The 21,800-nt window shown below is 46.9% G+C and overlaps 1 protein-coding gene across 1 annotated transcript in view; it reads left to right on the top strand.

Moving 5' to 3' along the window:
• Positions 1 to 21,800, top strand: part of LOC144818575 (ovochymase-2-like) — a 482,736-nt gene that overhangs the window by 264,500 nt on the left and 196,436 nt on the right. The window contains exon 14 of the mRNA XM_078676114.1: positions 18,197 to 18,471. Within this exon, the coding sequence (XP_078532240.1) occupies positions 18,197 to 18,471 (275 nt within the window). The remainder of the gene's footprint in view (positions 1 to 18,196; positions 18,472 to 21,800) is intronic.

The following is a 21,800-nucleotide window of genomic DNA, read 5'->3' as shown; positions in this document are numbered from 1 at the left end:
ACCTAAATCATTTTTAAGTTATGCCTTATCAGTATCCGGCAGGACCATGAACAATACACTTGTGTCCAGCAATCCTTGGAAAGCGCGTCTTACGACCTACCCCTGCCGACGGTAGGTATTGACCTACAGTGTAACGACGGAGGAGGTAAGTTTCACCTCACCACGGTGTGTAGATAGTTTTTATTATCACTCTGGTCCTGAAAAATTGCCACAGATTCTCCTGACTCCGAAGGCAAGAAACCTGTTGACCTATTGAGCGTAGTGGGCACACATCTAGACACATACGGGCCTATTAGGATGGCGTAGCAGTGCTGGGACTGGCCGCCAGTGGTGCGGCGGTCCCGCACCAGCAATTAGGATGCACACAGCACCGCCAGCCACAATGCTGTGCCTGCACATTGTGCATTTAAATTCACAATGTGGCAGGCACCGTGCAGTGCCTGCCACGTTGTGCATGCAAATGCAGGGGGGTACCATAGGTATCCCCCATGTGTACCCCCCACCCACCCAACATCCTGGGGACTCACAATGGGCCCCAACTGTGAACACCGTATGTCTTTCCATGGCTGCAGCACTGCCACGGAAAGGCTGCTTCCCGTCTGCATAGTAATATGGATGGCGGTGTCTTGCAGACACAGCCACCATATTCAACACCGGGCGGAAAAGCGGAGGACGGTCTTCCCATCCGCCGCAGTACCCCCGCCTTCATTATATGGCAGGGGAAATGGGAGGCGGGAGATAATGTCGGGCGGATTACCACCGCCATGCGGGCAGTGTGGATCTGCCCGACATTATAAAAGACCCCATTGTTCCTAGACATTCCCTACTCAATAGTTTTTAATCAGTCAGTTTACCTACCAGAATAAAATGACTATAGGATTAACTGACCTGTTTTAATCACTTTTCTCACCCCTGCACTACGTCTACACGGGCTAGGCCCCTCACAACACTGCACCAAATGGCAGGAACAAAAGATCTCAGCTAAAGAGCCCCTCATTGGGTGCCCATCGGGTATTGCAGCGCCGACCCGATGAGGAGCAGGTCCAATGATGAAGCATGACACCTAGCTGGCAGGGTGTGTGAGGACCCTAGTTCCGAAAGGAGGTATTTCCCTCTCCTCCCCACCTCGGAGGGTTACCCCTATGAAGTAGCCAGACGTATCTCCCTCTCCTTGTATTCTTCTCCACTTTAGGAACAGCATACCCATTATATGTACCTAGTTCTGGACATGTATGCTGGATCTTTAAAAAGCCCATTGGTACCCCCATATTGAGGTATACCTATAACTCCATGTCACTGTGGCAGTTTGCGTTCATGTTCCTTTACACCCAGTGGTTCATATTAAGTGTCAATTAAATGTGTATTTTAATGGTCATATGAATGGCCCTTGGGAATCTGCTGAGGGAATGTGACTCAACAGATTCCCACACTATGTGAGATGCCACCAGTCACTGTGGCAAAAATAGGTATCAGCCTCACACAAGAATATGCAGTGACATGAGTAATTCTGCATGTGGTCACTGTGCTTGTCAACTCTATGTGTCATCTGCAGTACTGGGTGCAGCTTCTGAGTGAGTTTGATTCTGACCTAGCTTTATGGCTCTATGCCTTGAGTGAATTTCTTCATCATTTGGCTGCAGTTAGGTGACCCTTAACTTATACATGCTCTCATTTGTTGTCCTCTGGCCAGAACCGGATAGGCCTTTTGTTCAACCGGGCATTTCCACTCTTGCCTGGAACCTTTGGAGGCTGGTTTTGAAAGCCCAGGGCTTCTCCTGGTGCCTCTGTCACTATGCCTAACGTCATGAGGTTAACTTTAGCATACACAGAGCTTCAAGAGACAGAGAAAGAGAGGTGGAAGGGTAGTGTAGAGTGAAAGCAATTAGAGCGAAAGAAGAGCCACGGGAGAGAAGGACAGAGAGCAAATCACTGTCTAAAAAGAGAGAGATAGCATGAGGAGATGAAGGGAGCAGGCTGGTTTGAGCAGTTTTGTCAGGTCTGCTTTTGGCTCCTCAGTCTGGCCCTGCTGCTGATCATTCTGTGCAGCCTCTAAGCAAGAGCGTTTCACCTTGGGGGACAATATTACATTAAGATGACTAGTCATCTCAGTTTATAGCAGGCAGTGGCAGATGCTTGTTATTTGAAAGTGGTGGGGTGATCAGGCAAATATTTCAATCCACTTTCAGGCACTGTTAGAAACCAGGAATGTCATTAGGCGCGACCCCAAAGTCCTCAATCGTGGCCCATTTTAAACAGTGTTTATAACAGGCCATGATTGAGAGCAGTGGAGTTGAGGCTCAAGGAAGTGTGAGTTTCTCACACTGCCTGTCAGTGGGCAAGAAAAACAATTTTTAAAAAAAGTACTGTTGCTGGGATTCTGCTCATACACAAAACTGTGCACAGAGACCCAGGATCTCAGTGAATTGTGGTGTACCAAAAGACTCACCTCAGTACCTAGAACCCTTAACCGAATAGCATCAGTGTCTCATTAGCTCTCCGTCCTATAGCACAGTTACCAATGATTAGACAACCCAGAACATGCAACTTAGGATACTCTCAGGAATGGTGGGAATCAAGAACACTCTTTCGTTTTATTCTCATACCTGTCCACAACATGAGTAATTAGAGACACGGAAAAGTTTAAAATGTTTATTTTACGACATGCTCTAAGATGCAGTATTTTTGCTAACATAAGTAGGCATATGATTAAAAATAATACGATCAGCATTGTTACAATTCCATAAAACACAAAGGGAGAAATCATATTATAATGATAGTGGAAACAGGTCCTATAGTGCCTTGTGAACCACTCTCCCCTGCTAGGAACTAGGTTTTATAATAATAATAGAAGGTCTCTTAGGCTTGAATGGGGAAACCCATACCTCTAAGATTAGAAGAAGTGAATCACATCAGGATCAGCAAAGCTCTCTCTCTCTGGAAAAGGAGTTTCTCCAAGTGCCAAAAACATGCATGTAGTGCAATATTAAAGGCGCTAGAATTTCAATTAGCTGCAGCTGTGTTCGTGTTATGTCTAGAGCGGTGGCCGATCAACCTGAATAACAGCATACATTGCTATGGTGACCTTAACCCCTTCGCTGCTAGGCCTTTTCCCCTCCTGTGCTAAGCCTTTTTTTGGCGTTTTGGAGTAGTGCGCGCTTAGGCCCTTGTAACCTTTTGACCACATAAGGTATCCGCGCCAAATTTGCGTCCTTTTCTTCCAACATCATGTGAATTCTAAAGGCGCCCAGGGTTTGTGGATTTCCTTGGAGGGGTCCCAGAAATTAACCAAAATATAGTCATTTTTTTGTTTTTTTCAGAAAAATGGGAAAACGGGCTGCAAATGAAAGCCTCTGGGTTTTTCCCTGAAAATGGTATCACAAAAGGGTTTGTGGGGCTGAAATCTCCATTTTCTCAGCTTTCAGGGAATGACAATCTTTTGTCAGAGAACCGAAATTTTTCACTCAGTTTTGGCATTTTTCTGGGACATAGCCTATTTTTGCTATTTTTAGAACTTTCCACCTCCTTCCAGTTAATGGTAGAAATGAGTTTAAAAGCAATAATGGATCCTGGAAAGCTTTCAATTTTCGAAACGTAGACAAAATTCTGAATTCAGAAAGGGGTCATTTGTCTAAATCCATGAAGGTTTCGTTATAGAAACTAACAGTTAGATATTGGAATATTTGAAATTTTGTTGAAAAAAACAGCCTTTTGTCTCAACGTTTTCACCTATAACTTTTTCTAATTTTGACAGCTCTTGAAAAGCAATATACAGTTACATTTGTTAGACCTTCCTGGTTGTGGGGATATATAGGACTTGTAGTTTCACCAAGAACCCGACGAACCCAGATCCAAAAACTGAGCAGCAACTTGCAATGGTTTTTTTTCATTTACTGGGTATAGTGCACTTTGTCTTGGAAAATGTATACATGGAATAATCTGTATGAAAGACACCTATGTATTTCTGAATTGGGTAGAAATTATAGAGTTCAGAAACAGTATATAATTGCACATTTTCAAAGTTGGGAATACTCATACTAGCATGAGAATTATTGGTCATTTTTCATAAAGATTTTTTTTTTACACAATGTCTTTCATTGAAAGGGAGAAATGCATGAAAGCTCGATTGGTAATAACAGTTGATTTACAAATCTGAATTACCCCAAGTGTCCCGATAAAAACGGTACCTCACTTGTGTGGGGCGGCCTTGTGCCTGCGACAGGAAACGGCGCAAAATGCAACGTGGTCACACCTAAATTTTGCAGTTAAAAATTGACCCTTTTTTGGCAAAGTGCCTACCTGTAGTTTTTGCACCCTAGCTCTGCCGGCTCCTAGGGAAACCTAGCAAACCTATACATTTTTGAAATGTAGACACCCAGGGGAATTCAGGATGGGGTGACTCGACTGCCTACCACCAGGTTTTGTTACCCAGAATCCCTTGCAAAGCTAAGATTTTGACAAAATAAACACATTTTCCTCACATTTCTGTGGTGGAAAGCTCTGGAATCTGCGTGGATCAACAACTTTCCACCCACCCAGCGTTCCCCCAGGTCTCCCGATACAAACGGTACCTCACTTGTGTGGGTCGTCCTTGTGCCGACGACAGGAAACGGCACAAAATGCAACGTGGTCGCACCTCAATTTCCCAGTGAAATTTTACGTTCTTTGGACAAAGAGACTACCTTTTGTTTTTGAGCCGTAGCTCAGCCAGCACATAGGGAAACCTAGCAAACCTATACATTTTTGAAAACTAGACACCCAGGGGAATTCAGGATGGGGTGACTCGTCTGCCTACCCCCAGGTTTTGTTACCCAGAATCCCTTGCAAATCTAAACATTTGACCAAAAAACTCATTTTCCTCACATTTCTGTGGTGGAAAGTTCTGGAATCTGCGTGGATCAACAAATTTCCACCCACCCAGCGTGCCCCCAGGTCTCCCAAAAACAATGGTACCTCACTTGCGTGGGTAGGCATAGTGGCTGCGACATGAAACAGCGCAAAACGCAGCATGGTCGCACCTCAATTTCCCAGTGAAATTTAGCACGTTTTGGACAAAGAGACTACCTTTTGTTTTTGAGCCGTAGCTCTGCCAGCACCTAGGGAAACCTAGCAAACCTATACATTTTTGAAAACTAGACACCCAGGGCAATTCAGGATGGGGTGACTTGTCTGCCTACCCCCAGGTTTTGTTTCCCAAAATCCCTTGCAAACCTAAACATTTGACCAAAAAAACACATTTTCCTCACATTTCTGTGGTGGAAAGTTCTGGAATCTGCGTGGATCAACAAATTTCCACCCACCCAGCGTGCCCCCAGGTCTCCGGAATAAAATGGTACCTCACTTGCGTGGGTAGGCATAGTGGCTGCGACATGAAACAGCGCAAAACGCAGCATGGTCGCACCTCAATTTCCCAGTGAAATTGTGCACGTTTTGGACAAAAAGACTACCTTTTGTATTTGCGCCGTAGCTCTGCCAGCACCTAGGGAAACCTAGCAAACCTATACATTTTTGGAAACTAGACACCCAGGGCAATTCAGAATGGGGTGACTCGTCTGCCTACCCCCAGGTTTTGTTACCCAGAATCCCTTGCAAACATAAAAATTTGACCAAATAAACACATTTTCCTCACATTTCTGTGGTGGAAAGTTCTGGAATCTGCGTGGATCAACAAATTTCCACCCACCCAGCGTGCCCCCAGGTCTCCCGAAAAAAATGGTACCTCACTTACGTGGGTAGGCATAGTGGCTGCGACATGAAACAGCGCAAAACGCAGCATGGTCGCACCTCAATTTCCCAGTGAAATTTAGCACGTTTCGGACAAAAAGACTACCTTTTGTTTTTGCGCCATAGCTCTGCCAGCACCTAGGCAAATCTAGCAAACCTAAACATTTTTGAAAACTAGACACGCAGGGCAATTCAGGATGCGGTGACTCGTCTGCCTACCCCCAGGTTTTGTTACCCAGAATCCCTTGCAAACATAAACATTTGACCAAAAAACACATTTTCCTCACATTTCTGTGGTGGAAAGTTCTGGAATCTGCGTGGATCAACAAATTTCCACCCACCCAGCGTGCCCCCAGGTCTCCCGAAAAAAATGGTACCTCACTTGCGTGGGTAGGCATAGTGGCTGCGACATGAAACAGCGCAAAACGCAGCATGGTCGCACCTCAATTTCCCAGTGAAATTTAGCACGTTTCGGACAAAAAGACTACCTTTTGTTTTTGCGCCGTAGCTCTACCAGCACCTAGGGAAATCTAGCAACCCTATACATTTTTGAAAACTAGACACCCAGGGCAATTCAGGATGGGGTGACTCGTCTGCCTACCCCCAGGTTTTGTTACCCAGAATCCCTTGCAAACCTAACAATTTGACCAAAAAAACACATTTTCCTCACATTTCTGTGGTGGAAAGTTCTGGAATATGCGTGGATCAACAAATTTCCACCCACCCAGCGTGCACCCAGGTCTCCCAAAAAAAATGGTACCTCACTTGCGTGGCTAGGCATAGTGGCTGCGACATGAAACAGCGCAAAACGCAACATGGTCGTACCTCAATTTCCCAGTGAAATTTAGCACGTTTCGGACAAAAAGACTACCTTTTGTTTTTGCGCCGTAGCTCTGCCAGCACCTAGGGAAATCTAGCAACCCTATACATTTTTGAAAACTAGACACCCAGGGCAATTAAGGATGGGGTGACTCGTCTGCCTACCCCCAGGTTTTGTTACCCAGAATCCCTTGCAAACATAACAATTTGACCAAAAAAACGCATTTTCCTCACATTTCTGTGCTGGAAAGTTCTGGAATCTGCGTGGATCAACAAATTTCCACCCACCCAGCGTGCCCCCAGGTCTCCCGAAAAAAATGGTACCTCACTTGCGTGGATAGACATAGTGGCTGCAACAGGAAACGGTTCAAATCGTACGGTGGTGAATTTACATTACCTTATTGCAAAACTACCTTGATTTTGGGGGGGGGGCATCTGAGTTTGTGGCCCGGGGCTCGGTGGTATTCTTTGCAAAGTAGTAAACCCAAACAGTTCTGAAAACTAGACACCCGGGAGAGTCCAGGGAGGTATGGCATGCGTGGGCCCCCCAATGTTTTCCTACCCAGAACTCCTTGCAAACCTTAAAATTAGGTAAAAATAGCACTTTTCCAAACTTTTTGGCGTGGGATCGCCGTGCCGGCAAAAATGTCCTACCACCCTGTGTTCCCCTTGTTCTCCCGAGTAAAAGGATACCTCACTTGTGTGGGTGCCCCAAAGCAGAACACGCCAAAAATGAATTTTGAAAAAAGTAGTTTTTAGTCATATTTAAGTTTTACAAATTAAGCACCCCAGCCTGAGTCACATGCCTTCGGCCCACCCACACAAGTGAGGTATCATTTTACTCGGGAGAACAAGGGAAACGCTGGGTGGTAGGACATTTGTTCCGGCAGCGAGATCCCACCCAAAAAAGTATGGAAAAGTGGGTTTTTTGACCAAAATTTCAGGTTTGCAGGGGTTTCTGGGTAGGAAAACATTGGGGGACCCACGCATGCCATACCTCCCTGGACTCCCCCGGGTGTCTAGTTCTCAGAACTGTTTGGGTTTGGTAGTTTCCAAAGATGCCTGCCAAGCCCCGGGCCAAAAGCTCAGGTGACCCCCTCAAAAAATAAGATTATTTGGCTAAAGGTAATGTTTTAGTCTCCACAGTATGAATTGGGCCTTTTCCTAAAGCAGCCGCTATGCCTACCCACGCAAGTGAGGTACCATTTTTATCGGGAGACCTTGGGGTACGCTGGGTGGGAGGTAATTTGTGTGAGCCCAGTGATGCCACGCTTTCCCACACTAAAACGTGTGAAAAAACTGATTTTTTCCAAGCAAAAAATGAGGTTTGCAAGGGATTCTGGGTAAAGGAACGTTGGAGGATCCACGCAAGCCATACCTCCTTGGAAGCCCCCGGGTGTCTACTTTTCAGAAATGTGTGGGATTGGTAGGTTTACCTAGATGGCTGTCTTGCACGGGGCCAAAAACCCAGGTAACCCCTCTTGCAAAAGCTGGTGGACTTAACATTTTCACCATTGTTAAATTCACCAGCTTTTGCAAGAGGGGTTACCTGGGTTTCTGGCCCCGTGCGAGACAGCCATCTATGGAAACCTACCAAACCCACACATTTCTGAAAAGTAGACACCCGGGGGCTTCCAAGGAGGTATGGCTTGCGTGGATCCTTCAACGTTCCTTTACCCAGAATCCCTTGCAAACCTCAATTTTAGCAGAAAAAAATTAATTTTTTCACACGTTGTAGTCTGGGAAAGCGTGGCATCACTGCTCTCACACAAATTACCTCCCACCCAGCGTTCCCCCAGGTCTCCCGATAAAAACGGTACCTCACTTGCGTGGGTAGCCATAGTGGCTGCAACAGGAAAAGGTCCAAATCGTACGGTGGTGAATATAAAATACCCTGAAGCAATATAACTTTGATTTTGGGGGGGGGCACCTGAGTTTTTGGCCCGGGGCTGGATGGTATTCTTTGGAAAGTAGCAAACCCAAACAGTTCTGAAAACTAGACACCCGGGAGAGTCCAGGGAGGTATGGCATGTGTGGGTCCCCCAATGTTTTCCTACCCAGAACTCCTTAGGTAAAAATAGCACTTTTCCAAACTTTTTGGCGTGGGATCGCCGTGCCGGCAAAAAAGTCCTACCACCCTGCGTTCCCCTTGTTCTCCCGAGTAAAAGGATACCACACCTTAACAGAGTTACTCAAAAGTCAAACATTCAAGCACGGCTATCTATTCCTCAAAGACACACACATACAGGGTGGATTTGGCACGAGGGCGAGTGATGGTTCAGTACATAAAATTTTATTAACAAGATATTTCAAAAAAATGAAATGCTCTGTCAATAAATAAATGCATAAAAACTGAACCAGTGACTCGCAACTCGTGAGCTGTAAAGCCACGACAAGGCACCAACCGTTTTACAGGCCATTCACGCACCTTTCATAGCTGATACAAACCAGACCATTGACACCATCCGAATGGAAAAGCAACACATAACAACAATCACAATAAGGGGCAAGGTACACCCTACTGCAGAAAGAGAAAAAAAACAATTATTACTGCACACCCATCTAATCCGCAAGCACACACACATACTGGTTGGATTTGGCACGAGGGTGAGTGATGATTCAGTACATACAATTGTATACGCAAGTAATTTCACAAAAATGAAATACACTGTGTATAATTGAAAGTATGATAAACTGAACCACTGACTCACAGCTCGTGAGCTGTAAAGCCACGTCAAGGCACCAACCTCTTTACAGGCCATTCATACACCTTTCGTACGCGTGACACATACAAAACATTCACACCGCCAGCCGCGGACCCATCACATTCCAACACTCACACCAGCAAACAGCGCCATTCAAGGGCCCATCACTTTCACACGCCCACATTTCGGACACTGCAACTACACAAAATGATGGACTGTGTGGAGTGTCACTCAACTAGCAGTGTGTGTAGTGACCAACAGAAAGTAACTACTCACACACCGCCTGCTGAGCGCCAGTCCACCCACACCACCATCCAAGCACCAGACCATGCACACCGACAGCCAAGTACCACTCCACACACACCACCAGCCAAGCATCACTCCACGCACACCACCAGCCAAGCACCACTCCACACACACCGCCAGCCAAGCACCACTCTGTGCACAGACAGCCAAGTACCACTCCATGCACACCACCAGCCAAGCGCCCCTCCACACACACCACCAGCCAAGCGCCACTCCACAAACACAACACCAGCCAAGCACCACTCCGTGCACAGACAGCCAAGTACCACTCCACGCACACCGTCCAGCCAAGCGCCACTCCACACACACCGCCAGCCAAGCACCACTCCACACACACCGCCAGCCAAGCACCACTCCGTGCACAGACAGCCAAGTACCACTCCATGCACACCACCAGCCAAGCGCCCCTCCACACACACCACCAGTCAAGCACCACTCCACGAACACCACCAGCCAAAGACAAATACAAACACAACACCAGGCAAGCGCAAGAGCACGCACACCGCCAACCAAACACCAGACCACGCACACCGCCAGTCAAGCACCAGTCCGCAGACACCGCCAGACAAGCACCAGTCCACAGACACCGGCAGTCAAGCGCCAAACTATGCACACAGTCAGACAATGGACACTACACGCAAACCAACATCATACTTTAGTTTTTTTTTTAAATAAAAGAGAAACAAAAACAAATTGCAAATTGATACAAATCTACTAACTCGACAACTAAATCTAAAAAGACTACACAAATACAAACTTTGAAACTGAACAATAACTATTACAGAATAAAGACCAACCAGTTCACTTTACCACTCATTGATACTCCCAAAAATTCTTTTGCGTGTGGTACAATCTAAAACAAGCAGGTACACACAGCCCGGGGTTTGAAGGGCAGTCGGGGCAGTACATGCGAACCTCCTTCCGCAAACCTCTTCGCCAACAGACTCTACATCTCCGACTGGGAAAGTCTTTTGAGGTTGTAGGAGGAATTGTATCAGGAAAGTGGCGATCTTTCAATCTGGCAACATCCTCCACCACTCCAACTCTAGGAACACTTGCCTGTTCCACTAAAACAAGGCTGCCTATTACAGACTCCTGAAACTTTACAAAAGTCAACTTTGACTGGGGACAAGATTTCTGGAACACAATAAAAGCATTAAAGGTTGCCAAGTGGAAAAGATGGATAGCCAACTTCTTGTACCAAATGTAAGCCTTACGAAGAGCAGCATACGGTTCCAACCTCTGATCAACTCTGTCAACACCACCCATGTACTTATTGTAGTCCAGTATGCACACAGGTTTGCGCACTTCTGCAACCTGACCCCAAACATTCCGCGGTTCAGTGCTTTCATCATGTATTGTAGTCAACATGTAGACATCTCTCCTGTCTGTAAACTTCACAGCTAGAAGCTCCTCACAACGCAAAGCACTGCACTGTCCCCGAGCAAGCTTTCGACAAACAAGTTCTTTTGGGAAACCTTTACGGTTTGAGCGGATTGTGCCACAAGCAACAGTGTCCACTTTGGCCAATTCCCTGAACAACCGCACACCAGTGTAGAAGTTATCGACATACAAATGATGGCCTTTGTTAAAAAATCCACGACCAAGTTCCCACACAATTTTCTCAGTCACTCCAAAAGTCGACGGACAACCAGGGGGGTTAATCCTGGATTCCTTACCAGTGTACACCCTGAAATTAGAGACATATCCAGTCTCACTGTCACACAGCATATACAGTTTGATTCCATAGCGTGCCCTCTTACTAGGAATGTATTGCCGAAATACCAAGCGGCCCTTAAACAACAGCAAAGACTCATCCACTGCAATTTCTTTCCCAGGATAAAAGATCTCAGAAAATCGATCAACCAAATGATCAATGACAGGCCGAATCTTGAAAAGACGGTGACAATCAGGGTGATATTGTGGCAAAGCAAGACTATTGTCAACAAAATGCATCATCCGCAGCAGAAGCAAATACCTATCACGAGTCATGACTGCCGGAAATATAGCTGTTGCCATCAAGGGACTAGTAGACCAATATGAAGCCATTGATGGTTTCCTAAGCAAGCCCATCAAAAGAGTTAAACCCAAAAACTTTTTCATCTCCTCCAAATTGGTGGGAGTCCACCGGGTAGCTCTAGCGTGGGGCTTAAGGCTGGCACTGTTCACCCTCAAAAAATTTTCAGCATACAAATTAGTCTGCTCTACAATCTCTGCCAAAAACACATCATCCATAAATAACTTGAAAAAATCAATAGGCAAAAAGTTTTCAGTGTTCACCCTACACCCTGGAACACCAGTAAATTCAGGCAATGCCGGCTGCACCATGCCTGGTGCAACCCAGAGGTCAGAACTTTCATCGTCAAGTCTTGCAGCCGCAGGCCGCCGCCCAGCTAACTCTTGTCTCACAACACCAACTGGAAATCTAGCAGCCCCAGGCTGCAGCCCAGATGTCTCTTTCCGCACAATTGGCACATCACTGTCCTCCGCAACCACAGGCACAACCATGTCCTCCAAAACCGTAAACACAGCAATGTCCTCCCCAACCACAGGCACATCATCCACACCAAAAGTAGCTTCATCAGCACTCAAAGTGTCTTCATCATCAGATGAAGCCATGTGTAGAGAAAACTCACTACCTGAATCTTCACCTCCCACCTCTGGCTCAGAATCAGAGTCAGACTCTGGACCATGGTCAGAGGAAGAATCAAAAAGCATTCCAACAACTTGCTGAGCAGTAATCCGGCGGCTAGCCATTATCCTTACAAATAAAGGAGTCTGCACAAACAACCCCAACACTGCGCAAAGTAAGATAAAAATGTAAGACTTTTTCACCAAAAAATATATTTAGAAAAAATATACAATTCACTTACAAGACACAACTACACTCACCAGCACCTACTCTGCAAAGACACAGCAAATAGGCAACGATATCCCACTAGAAAGAAGAAGGAAAAAAAACCTTACATCTACAGAAGGACACATCAAAAACAAATGCAAAACATGTTTTACAATCACAACAAACAGCAACAACTCATACTCGTATTACTACACACTTTGCAAAATAAACAATTACATTACAATTGAACAAAAAAAAGGTCTCTTACCAAACACATGCAACTACAGAAACAGCAGAACAACAGAACCACCAGTAACAGAACCGCACACTGCAACAATCTAAAGAGAAAAAAAAACAATACACATTAGAAGAAACAAAAACAACACACATTACAACAGGCTATGTCACAGGGTATGTCACAAATGGGGTGTCTGTCCCCAAGGGGGGAAGATTATAAATCATTATAAACGTGGGCCCCCTGGAAGCAACCCTACGGAGGGCAGAGAGGCCAAATAACGACACGGCAGAACATACTGAAAACAAATGGGCCCAAGGAAGCAACCCTTGGCCAAGGGGTCGCTCCCTATAAAAAAAAATAACCCTGGAGTCTAGTGGGCTTTTGTATTCCTCCCCCCACCCCCCCCCCCCCCCCCCCGGGCAGAAAAGTCTAAAAAAATATTAGGGCCACTAGGTGGTCGCTTCCTTTTCAAATAAAAAACAATCCCTGGTGTCTAGTGGGCTTTTCTGCTCCCCCTGGGTGCAGATCGGCCAAAAAACGGCCGATCTGCCCCAGGGGGGCAGAAAAGTCTGAAAAATATTTTATCCCCCTAAGGAAGCGACCCTTGCCCAAGGGGTCGCTTCCTTTATAAATAAAAAACAATCCCTGGTGTCTAGTGGGCTTTTCTGCCCCCCCTGGGTGCAGATCGGCCAAACAAAACGGCCGATCTGCCCCAGGGGGGGCAGAAAAGTCTAAAACATTATTTGGCCCCCTAAGGAAGCGACCCTTGCCCAAGGGGTCGCTTCCTGCACACACAAAAAACAAACACAAGCAATCCCCGGTGTCTAGTGGGCTTTTCTGCCCCCCCTGGGTGCAGATCGGCCAAACAAAATGGCCGATCTGCCCCAGGGGGGGCAGAAAAGTATGAAACATTATTTGGCCCCAAGAGGAAGCGACCCTTGCCCAAGGGGTCGCTTCCTCGACAAAGAAATATGCCCAAAAACAATCCCTGGTGTCTAGTGGGCTTTTCTGCCCCCCCCTGGGTGCAGATCGGCCAAAAAAACGGCCGATCTGCCCCAGGGGGGGCAGAAAAGTCTAAAACATTATTAGGCCCCAAAAGGAAGCGACCCTTGCCCAAGGGGTCGCTTCCTCGACAAATAAATATGCCCAACAGTAATCCCTGGTGTCTAGTGGGGCATTCCTGGTGCACGATCGCGACGCTGTGCGCGATCGTGCACCAGGAATGCCGTGCATTGGGACATCAGGGGAGAGGAAACACATTTTCTCTCCCCCCCGATGCCTCAAGGCACCGAAAAACGGCCCCCCGCCCCACCGGAGCACCAAACACTAACCTGTCTGCTGGATGCGCTGGAAACAAATGGCTTCCAGCGCGTCCAGCGCTTCCTGATGACGTTGGCGCGCGCTGTGCGCGCTGACGTCACCAGGAAGCGTGGGGGGGCCAGGGGGTGGCAGCGGAAAGTCTTCCGCTGCCACCCCTGCAAAATAAAAAAAGATCGCCGCACAGGGGGGGAGCGCCAGCGCTCTCCCCCAGGGCTGTACTGATGACGGAGCGGTTCCGTCATCAGCACAGCCCAACCGATGCTGATGACGGAACCGCTCCGTCATCAGCATCGAAGGGGTTAAATGCTTCTGCACACAGTGTACTAACAGAGGTCGCGATGTAAGTCTAGGGATGTTAAAAACAAGCAGTTCTCATGCGTGGAAACATCAAGCAGCCTAACTTACAACAACAGTTACTTTTAGTGTTGTGAGCAAAAAGCTGCAAAGTGGCAAAATATCGTTTACATTCTAATAAGCTTATGCTAACATAGCAATATGTGCAAGCAAGGACCTGGCCATACTACAGTACTTACTCCGCTCTGGTCCCGCAGTCTGTGGCTACAAGGCAACAAGGGGTCTAAGAGCCAACTCCCCTACCAATCCAGATGCTGCTCTCATGCTTGTAACTGGCATGAGAGAAGCACCAGAATTGGTTGGAGTGGGTTGGCTCAGCGCTCCTACACGCTCTGGAGGCCTGTGCCTGATCTCCACCCAATCAATCAATCAATCAATCATAGCATTTGTATAGCGCACTACTCACCCGGAAGGGTCTCAAGGCGCTTGGGGGAAGGGGTCTGCTATTGCTCGAACAGCCAGGTCTTGAGCTGTCTCCTGAAGGCGAGATCGTCCTGGGTCAGCCGAAGGTGGGTGGGGAGGGAGTTCCATGTCTTGGCCGCCAGGTAGGAGAAGGATCTTCCTCCGGCGGTGGCTCTTCGGATGCGTGGTACGGCGGCGAGGGCGAGGCTTGTCGAACGTAGCTGGCGGGTGGGCGTGTAGAAGGTCAGGCGGTCGTTGAGGTACTTGGGGCCCAGGTCGTGGAGAGACTTGTGTGCGTGGGTGAGGAGTCTGAACGTGATTCTCTTGCTGACGGGGAGCCAGTGCAGGTCCCTCAGGTGGCCGGAGATGTGGCTGCGTCGGGGGATGTCCAGGATGAGTCGGGCGGAGGCGTTCTGGATGCGTTGGAGTCTTTTCTGTAGCTTGGCTGTGGTTCCGGCGTAGAGGGTGTTTCCGTAGTCCAGTCGGCTTGTGACGAGTGCCTGGGTGACCGTCTTCCTGGTTTCGGTCAGGATCCATCGGAAGATCTTGCGGAGCATGCGTAGGGTGTTGAAGCATGATGAGGAGACGGCGTTGACTTGTCTGGTCATCGAGAGGGAGGAGTCCAGGATGAGACAGCTTGTGTTGGATAGGTTATAAGTGTGCATGTCAGGCTGGCTATCGCAAGACACACAGACAAAGTGACACGTGCACTTTAAACTGGAGTGTGTGCCACTGCTCCTCCCCTGCTGCCAGTCAGGCTGGCCACAATAAAAAATAAAGTGGTAATAAAATCATTTTGTTACCATTTTCTTTTTCTTGTTTGCTGTATTGGCAGCAGGGTTGGGCGACGCTCCTCCGCCCTAATGGAGGAACTGCCACTGGTAGCAGACATGCCTTCATCGGTCCACATGCAGTGGAACTCGACCATGTTATGAAAAGAATATGTGTTCTCAGTGCATGTGCAAATTGGCATCTGCACTGGGGACAGCGAAGCATTGAAAGGTGGAGCCACCATTTACAATCACAGCTGTGTCTTTCACTGCAGGATGGATTTCTCTAAAGATGGATGCAGTGTCTGACTGCATCCATCTGCAGGGGTGTGTCTGGGCTGTCCTTTAAATAAATGTAATGTCTATAAGGGTGTCTTGGGGATGGTGTTTATTGTGCACTGTGGTGTAACATTAGCCCCGTGGTACGGGGGGTCACAAGTTCCAGGGGGTCCCCTCAGCACACTAGGCTAGCGCAGTAGACTGGATCAAGAGACAAAGTAATAGGTGGTGGGCAGGAAATATACTTTGCAGGGGGCCCCACTCAAGTTTCGTTATGTCACTGATTATGCATCATGTATTAAATGGCAAATGGCTTGTGCACTCCACTAGAAATGTCTTCCTCCTTGTGTGTTCACACTTCGGAGATGCATCATTGGCTGACATGCAGAACTATTCCCTCATTTGCATTGAGCAACACATCCAATCAAATGAGGGAACTCACCCTCCAGATTATGCAGGCACAAGATGTCTGCACACACAGTGCTTATCACAGAAGAGGCCAGGCAGTCCTCCCCTACTTTTTTTGTAGTTCCAAGGTACTTCTACAGGAACTGGAGACATGTGCCTACTCTCCCCCTGGGTGCAGATGCCCGTTGTTCTCCCATGGCAGTCACATGATATTGTCCCATGGAGAGTGCCTGATTTCTGATGCATTGGGTGCCATTTTATATGGTTTGCAATTTTTATGTACCTGAGTCGGCCGCATGCAAAAATTACTCTGTTTCCTTTGCTTTTTGCACTTTTCACAAACTTTGTATTTTTTGTGAATCGTCCAAATAAAGGTTTGGAACGTGGTTTAGTGGTAGCTATTAACTTTGTATTTTCACAAAAGGACTGGCTATGGAACTGGGACTGAACTTCAGGGAATAGCTACAAGGAGTTAACGACAAGAACGTCACTTCTTCCGACGTTCTGGTGGCTTTAAATCCTTTACCTTATTTACAAGGTGTCGTTAAGCCACTTGACGTGGCTTAACAAGGCCTTGTAAATAATGCCCCTATTCACGCAGCACTTAGCGTGAAAGGGGTGGACAATGGGTGTTGCAGTGGCCGTTCCGCCGCAACATCCGTTGCTTTTTGTTGCTGCTCGCTACTTACAATTATATGCCTGGGGCAGCGCCAAAAATATTGCCAGGTAATAACTGGTCTTAAGCATGCGATAAATTTTTAATTTCTCCTCGTATTTTTCTCTTTCCATGCATGCTGCATTCTGCAGTACCCATAGGAATAGCAAATCGCCTGTAAAGATTGTTTATGTGGTGGAAGGTGTCCCTACCTTCACATAAACAATCACCCCTGCAGTGCTGGCACCCTTGCAATAAGGCACAAGGGGGCTTGCACTAGCTCTAGACAGCTTCTTTAGCGCTAGGGCTAGGGGAAATGCAAGGGTGCGCCGTATTTTTGTAAATACATGCGTCCCTGCGTTTTGAAACTGACGAAGCGCGGCATTACCAATTTTGGCATAACGCGGCGCTCTGCCAGTTTCTAGTAAATAGGCCCCTTTGTGCCACTTTTTGCCTTTGGACTTTCTGTGCGCTTTGTGTTTGCGATTACGATTGAGGACTTTGGGCCATATGTATCAAGCCAAATTGACTTCGCTTTTGCGAATGCAATTTGGACCACTGGTATGTATCAAGGAAATCTGCTTGAAAAATAAGGAATCGCAAAATTTGTGATTCCTTATCTTGCGATTGCATTTAAGGAATCGCACATTTTGCAATTCCTTACATGCAATGTAAGAAGCCAAAAAAAATCGCAAATTGGCCTTAAGGAATCGCAAATTACCACCAACTTCTAGTTGGTGGTAAGTTGCGATTTCCTTTCAAAATGCATATTTTTTCATTTTTCAAAGTGCCATGTGACGCACATACATGCATGTGTGCCACATGTGCACCCATGCAGATTTCAGGGGTGCAACAGGGTGTCCTTTGGACACCCCTGCACCCTTGAAAATATTCTCAATTTGCGATTAGCAAATTGCGAATCGCAAATTTCCCCTTCATTCCTATGGGCCTCCTTGCCCATAGAAATGAATGGGAAATTATTCCTTAATTGCGATTAGCAATTTGCTAATCGCAATTAAGGAATTTTAAGAAATCGCTAAAGAAAAGCGAATTTCTACATACATACCATTTTGCGATTTCTAAATAGCGATTCCTTAAAAATCGCTATTTAGAAATCGCAAAAGGGAATGTTGATACATATGGCCCTTTGCCGGGTCAGTTGCACTGACGTTGAGAATGCAAAATCGTTTGTTTCTCGGACCCCACCTGTCCTCAAAAAGCAAGAACATTTGACGGCGTAAGACCATGATCCATATATAAAATCTACTCCTTGTTCAGAATGTAAATATTCACATAATTTTGTGATTTCCACGAATGAGAGAACAGATAAATTCTGAAGATGTCTAAATTGTGCAATGTTTGCCCTGACTTCCTTCTCAGTTACGCTGATGAGTTGCATCGCTGGCAGATGTGCCTGGGAAAGCACAACCTCACGTTCCAGGAACCCACCCAGCAGTGCTTTAAGGTCAAGGGCATTTACAGACACGAGAAGTTTCGGTACCCGGAGATACCCACCGTCGAGTATGACATTGCTCTGGTCAGACTGGATGGAGAAGTGACAAGAAACGACTACATCGACTTCGCGTGCCTGCCACCTAGTGGCGAGATCTTGCATAACACCAGCTGCTATGCCACAGGATGGGGAGATGAAACAGGTATGCATAAACTGCATAAACTGCATCAAATGGCATCTTAACTATGAGTTCTGTAGATGATCCAGTTAGGCTTTATACCCATGCTTTGATATTCCCATCGACTTTTCCAATGTAAAGAATTCACATGGCAATACAATTAATTCACTTGCCAATACATAGTAAATCACTTGATAATGCACAATAATTCAGTTATTCACGTACAAAGGACTTTTGGGCAATGATTTATAAAATCTAGTATGCATAGCATAAAATAGCTTTTATGATGAAATGTGGATGGTGCAAGGGATATCCTTCTGTTGTGAACTGAAATTGCAAGCGCAGTCCTGAGCTTTTAGTCTGCACAAAGGACTAGATGTACTTACAATAGTAACAGCGATTAACAAATAGCAATTTTTGCAAATAGCTATTTGATAATCGCTAATACCAATGTACAAAAGTAATATTTGTCCCAGTAGCGATTTGTTGTGGGCCACAAATAGACCAACCTCATGAATATTAATGCAATTTTTGACCCACTGGGATTCACTGCCATTACAGTGATGATCGCCTGCTGGGGTCAACAGACCACCATGTTTGTAATTGCTTTTAAATAAATAAATATATTTTTTTTAAATACAGCCTATTTCCATTAAATGAAAACGGGATGCGTTTAAAAAAATATGAAAAAGTTTCATTTCAAGTTTTTTAAGAGATGACGCAGTGGCCATTGGGACCACCACAGCCTACTTTAAAAAAACATGTTTTAAACATTCTCAAAGGCAAAGGGGTCCCAAGGAAACCCCTTCCCATTTGTAAATTGGTTACCACCAAATTTGAGTTGGTAGTAAAGTGTGAATGCTTTGCAACGGCATTTTGGTCACAAAACATTCATACACCCCATTCTGATTCGGTATTTGGAAATGATGCCCTAAACACACCCCATCGAAATACAGAATTGGTATGTAACATGTTACTAAATCTCAATTTGGGATTAATACATATCAAAATGCATTTTTGCTGTCAGAAACAGTCCGATTCTGTGAAAAATGCTTCATACATTTTGACCCAAATTGTAATTTGATTAGCTAATGTAGTTCAATTTGCACTCTTTACAACTCTTTGTGATTTTATTTAACCTCCAAAAAAAGCAGGTTCTCACTATCCCTTCTGTTGAACACATGGCATGAGTCATCTGCCCCTTGGCAATGGCTGAGGTTAAGTGTGTTGGTGCGCATATGCAAGAACTCTGGGGCATATTACTGAGATGTGCGTTGCAAAACGCACAACGCACATCTCCGTATCGCCGGCTATCGCCGGATTTCATCGCCTAATTAGCGCGCAATTATCAATGCGCATCAGCCAGGCGATCTGAAATCCGGCGATAGTCGGCGATATGGCCTTGATAATATGGGGGGGTGGATTCAACTTTATGATCCACACCCCCATGTTAACAATGCCTAACGCCTGGTCGGAGCAGGTGTTGGGAGACCTGCGATAAATTAGTTTATCGCAGGTTTTTGTCTCCCAACGCCTACCTTGGTAATAGGGTGTTCCCACCACCAACCACATTTTACATGTGGTTGGACGTGGGAACGTCCACTTTGCATGTCATTAGCGATTTTTATCGCCGATATGCAAAGTGGGCTTGGGCCAGACTTTAAAGTGCCCTTGGTAATAGGGCTCTAGCTGTATCGCCGCTTGACGGTTGTTTGGCGGCCTTCTCCTCCACCCCTAACCATTTTCTCTACTGATGAGGGAAGTTATCCCGAAACCCGAGCCATGTCTCGGGCGATACCCAAAAACCCGGGACATGTATCGGGTCTAGAGATTCATCAGTCCAACAAGTACCGACTTGAACCCACCTGGGTGATCCACTATTGAACTACAAGTACCAGAGTCCCGAGGGGCGATCCGGAGGAGGGGCTAGCGGTGTGCGCTCCATTGCTGTGGTTTCTATTGATTGGCTCCCTTGAGCGTTGAGCCGACGGGCTCCTGGATGCTACCCTGCGTGCCGGTTCGGGCATCGAAGCCATTGACGGTTGTTTGTCGGCCTTCTCCTCCACCCCTAACCATTTTCTCTACTGATGAGGGAAGTTATCCCGAAACCCGAGCCATGTCTCGGGCGATACCCAAAAACCCGGGACATGTATCGGGTCTAGAGATTCATCAGTCCAACAAGTACTGACTTGCACCCACCTGGGTGATCCACTATTGAACTACAAGTACCAGAGTCCCGAGGGGCGATCCGGAGGAGGGGCTAGCGGTGTGCGCTCCATTGCTGTGGTTTCTATTGATTGGCTCCCTTGAGCGTTGAGCCGACGGGCTCCTGGATGCTGCCCTGCGTGCCGGTTCAGGCATCGAAGCCATTGACGGTTGTTTGGCGGCCTTCTCCTCCACCCCTAACCATTTTCTCTACTGATGAGGGAAGTTATCCCGAAACCCGAGCCATGTCTCGGGCGATACCCAAAAACCCGGGACATGTATCGGGTCTAGAGATTCATCAGTCCAACAAGTACCGACTTGCACCCACCTGGGTGATCCACTATTGAACTACAAGTACCAGAGTCCCGAGGGGCGATCCGGAGGAGGGGCTAGCGGTGTGCGCTCCATTGCTGTGGTTTCTATTGATTGGCTCCCTTGAGCGTTGAGCCGACGGGCTCCTGGATGCTGCCCTGCGTGCCGGTTCGGGCATCGAAGCCATTGACGGTTGTTTGGCGGCCTTCTCCTTCACCCCTAACCATTTTCTCTACTGATGAGGGAAGTTATCCCGAAACCCGAGCCATGTCTCGGGCGATACCCAAAAACCCGGGACATGTATCGGGTCTAGAGATTCATCAGTCCAACAAGTACCGACTTGCACCCACCTGGGTGATCCACTATTGAACTACAAGTACCAGAGTCCCGAGGGGCGATCCGGAGGAGGGGCTAGCGGTGTGCGCTCCATTGCTGTGGTTTCCACATTTTACATGTGGTTGGACGTGGGAACGTCCACTTTGCATGTCATTAGCGATTTTTATCGCCGATATGCAAAGTGGGCTTGGGCCAGACTTTAAAGTGCCCTTGGTAATAGGGCTCTAGCTGTATCGCCGCTTTCTCGGCACAATTCGCCGAGAAAGCGGCGATACAAGCCCTTGATAATATGCCCCTCTGTCTCCATCTTGAAATGCCATACAGATTGCCACAACTATAGGGAAACCACTGCTTATCTTCTTAAAAAATAAGTGCCAGGGCCCAAGAAAATTCTCAAGAGTGCACCACAGCTTGCACCACCCACTGTTCTTGCCAGCTCTCCCAAATGCCAGTGACAGCGCTACATGCTACCCATCACACTCATGCGAACGGGAAAGTTT

Source organism: Lissotriton helveticus, chromosome 2_1 (assembly GCF_964261635.1).
Source record: "Lissotriton helveticus chromosome 2_1, aLisHel1.1, whole genome shotgun sequence".
NCBI lineage: Eukaryota > Metazoa > Chordata > Amphibia > Caudata > Salamandridae > Lissotriton > Lissotriton helveticus.
This window is presented reverse-complemented; position numbering and strand designations above follow the sequence as displayed.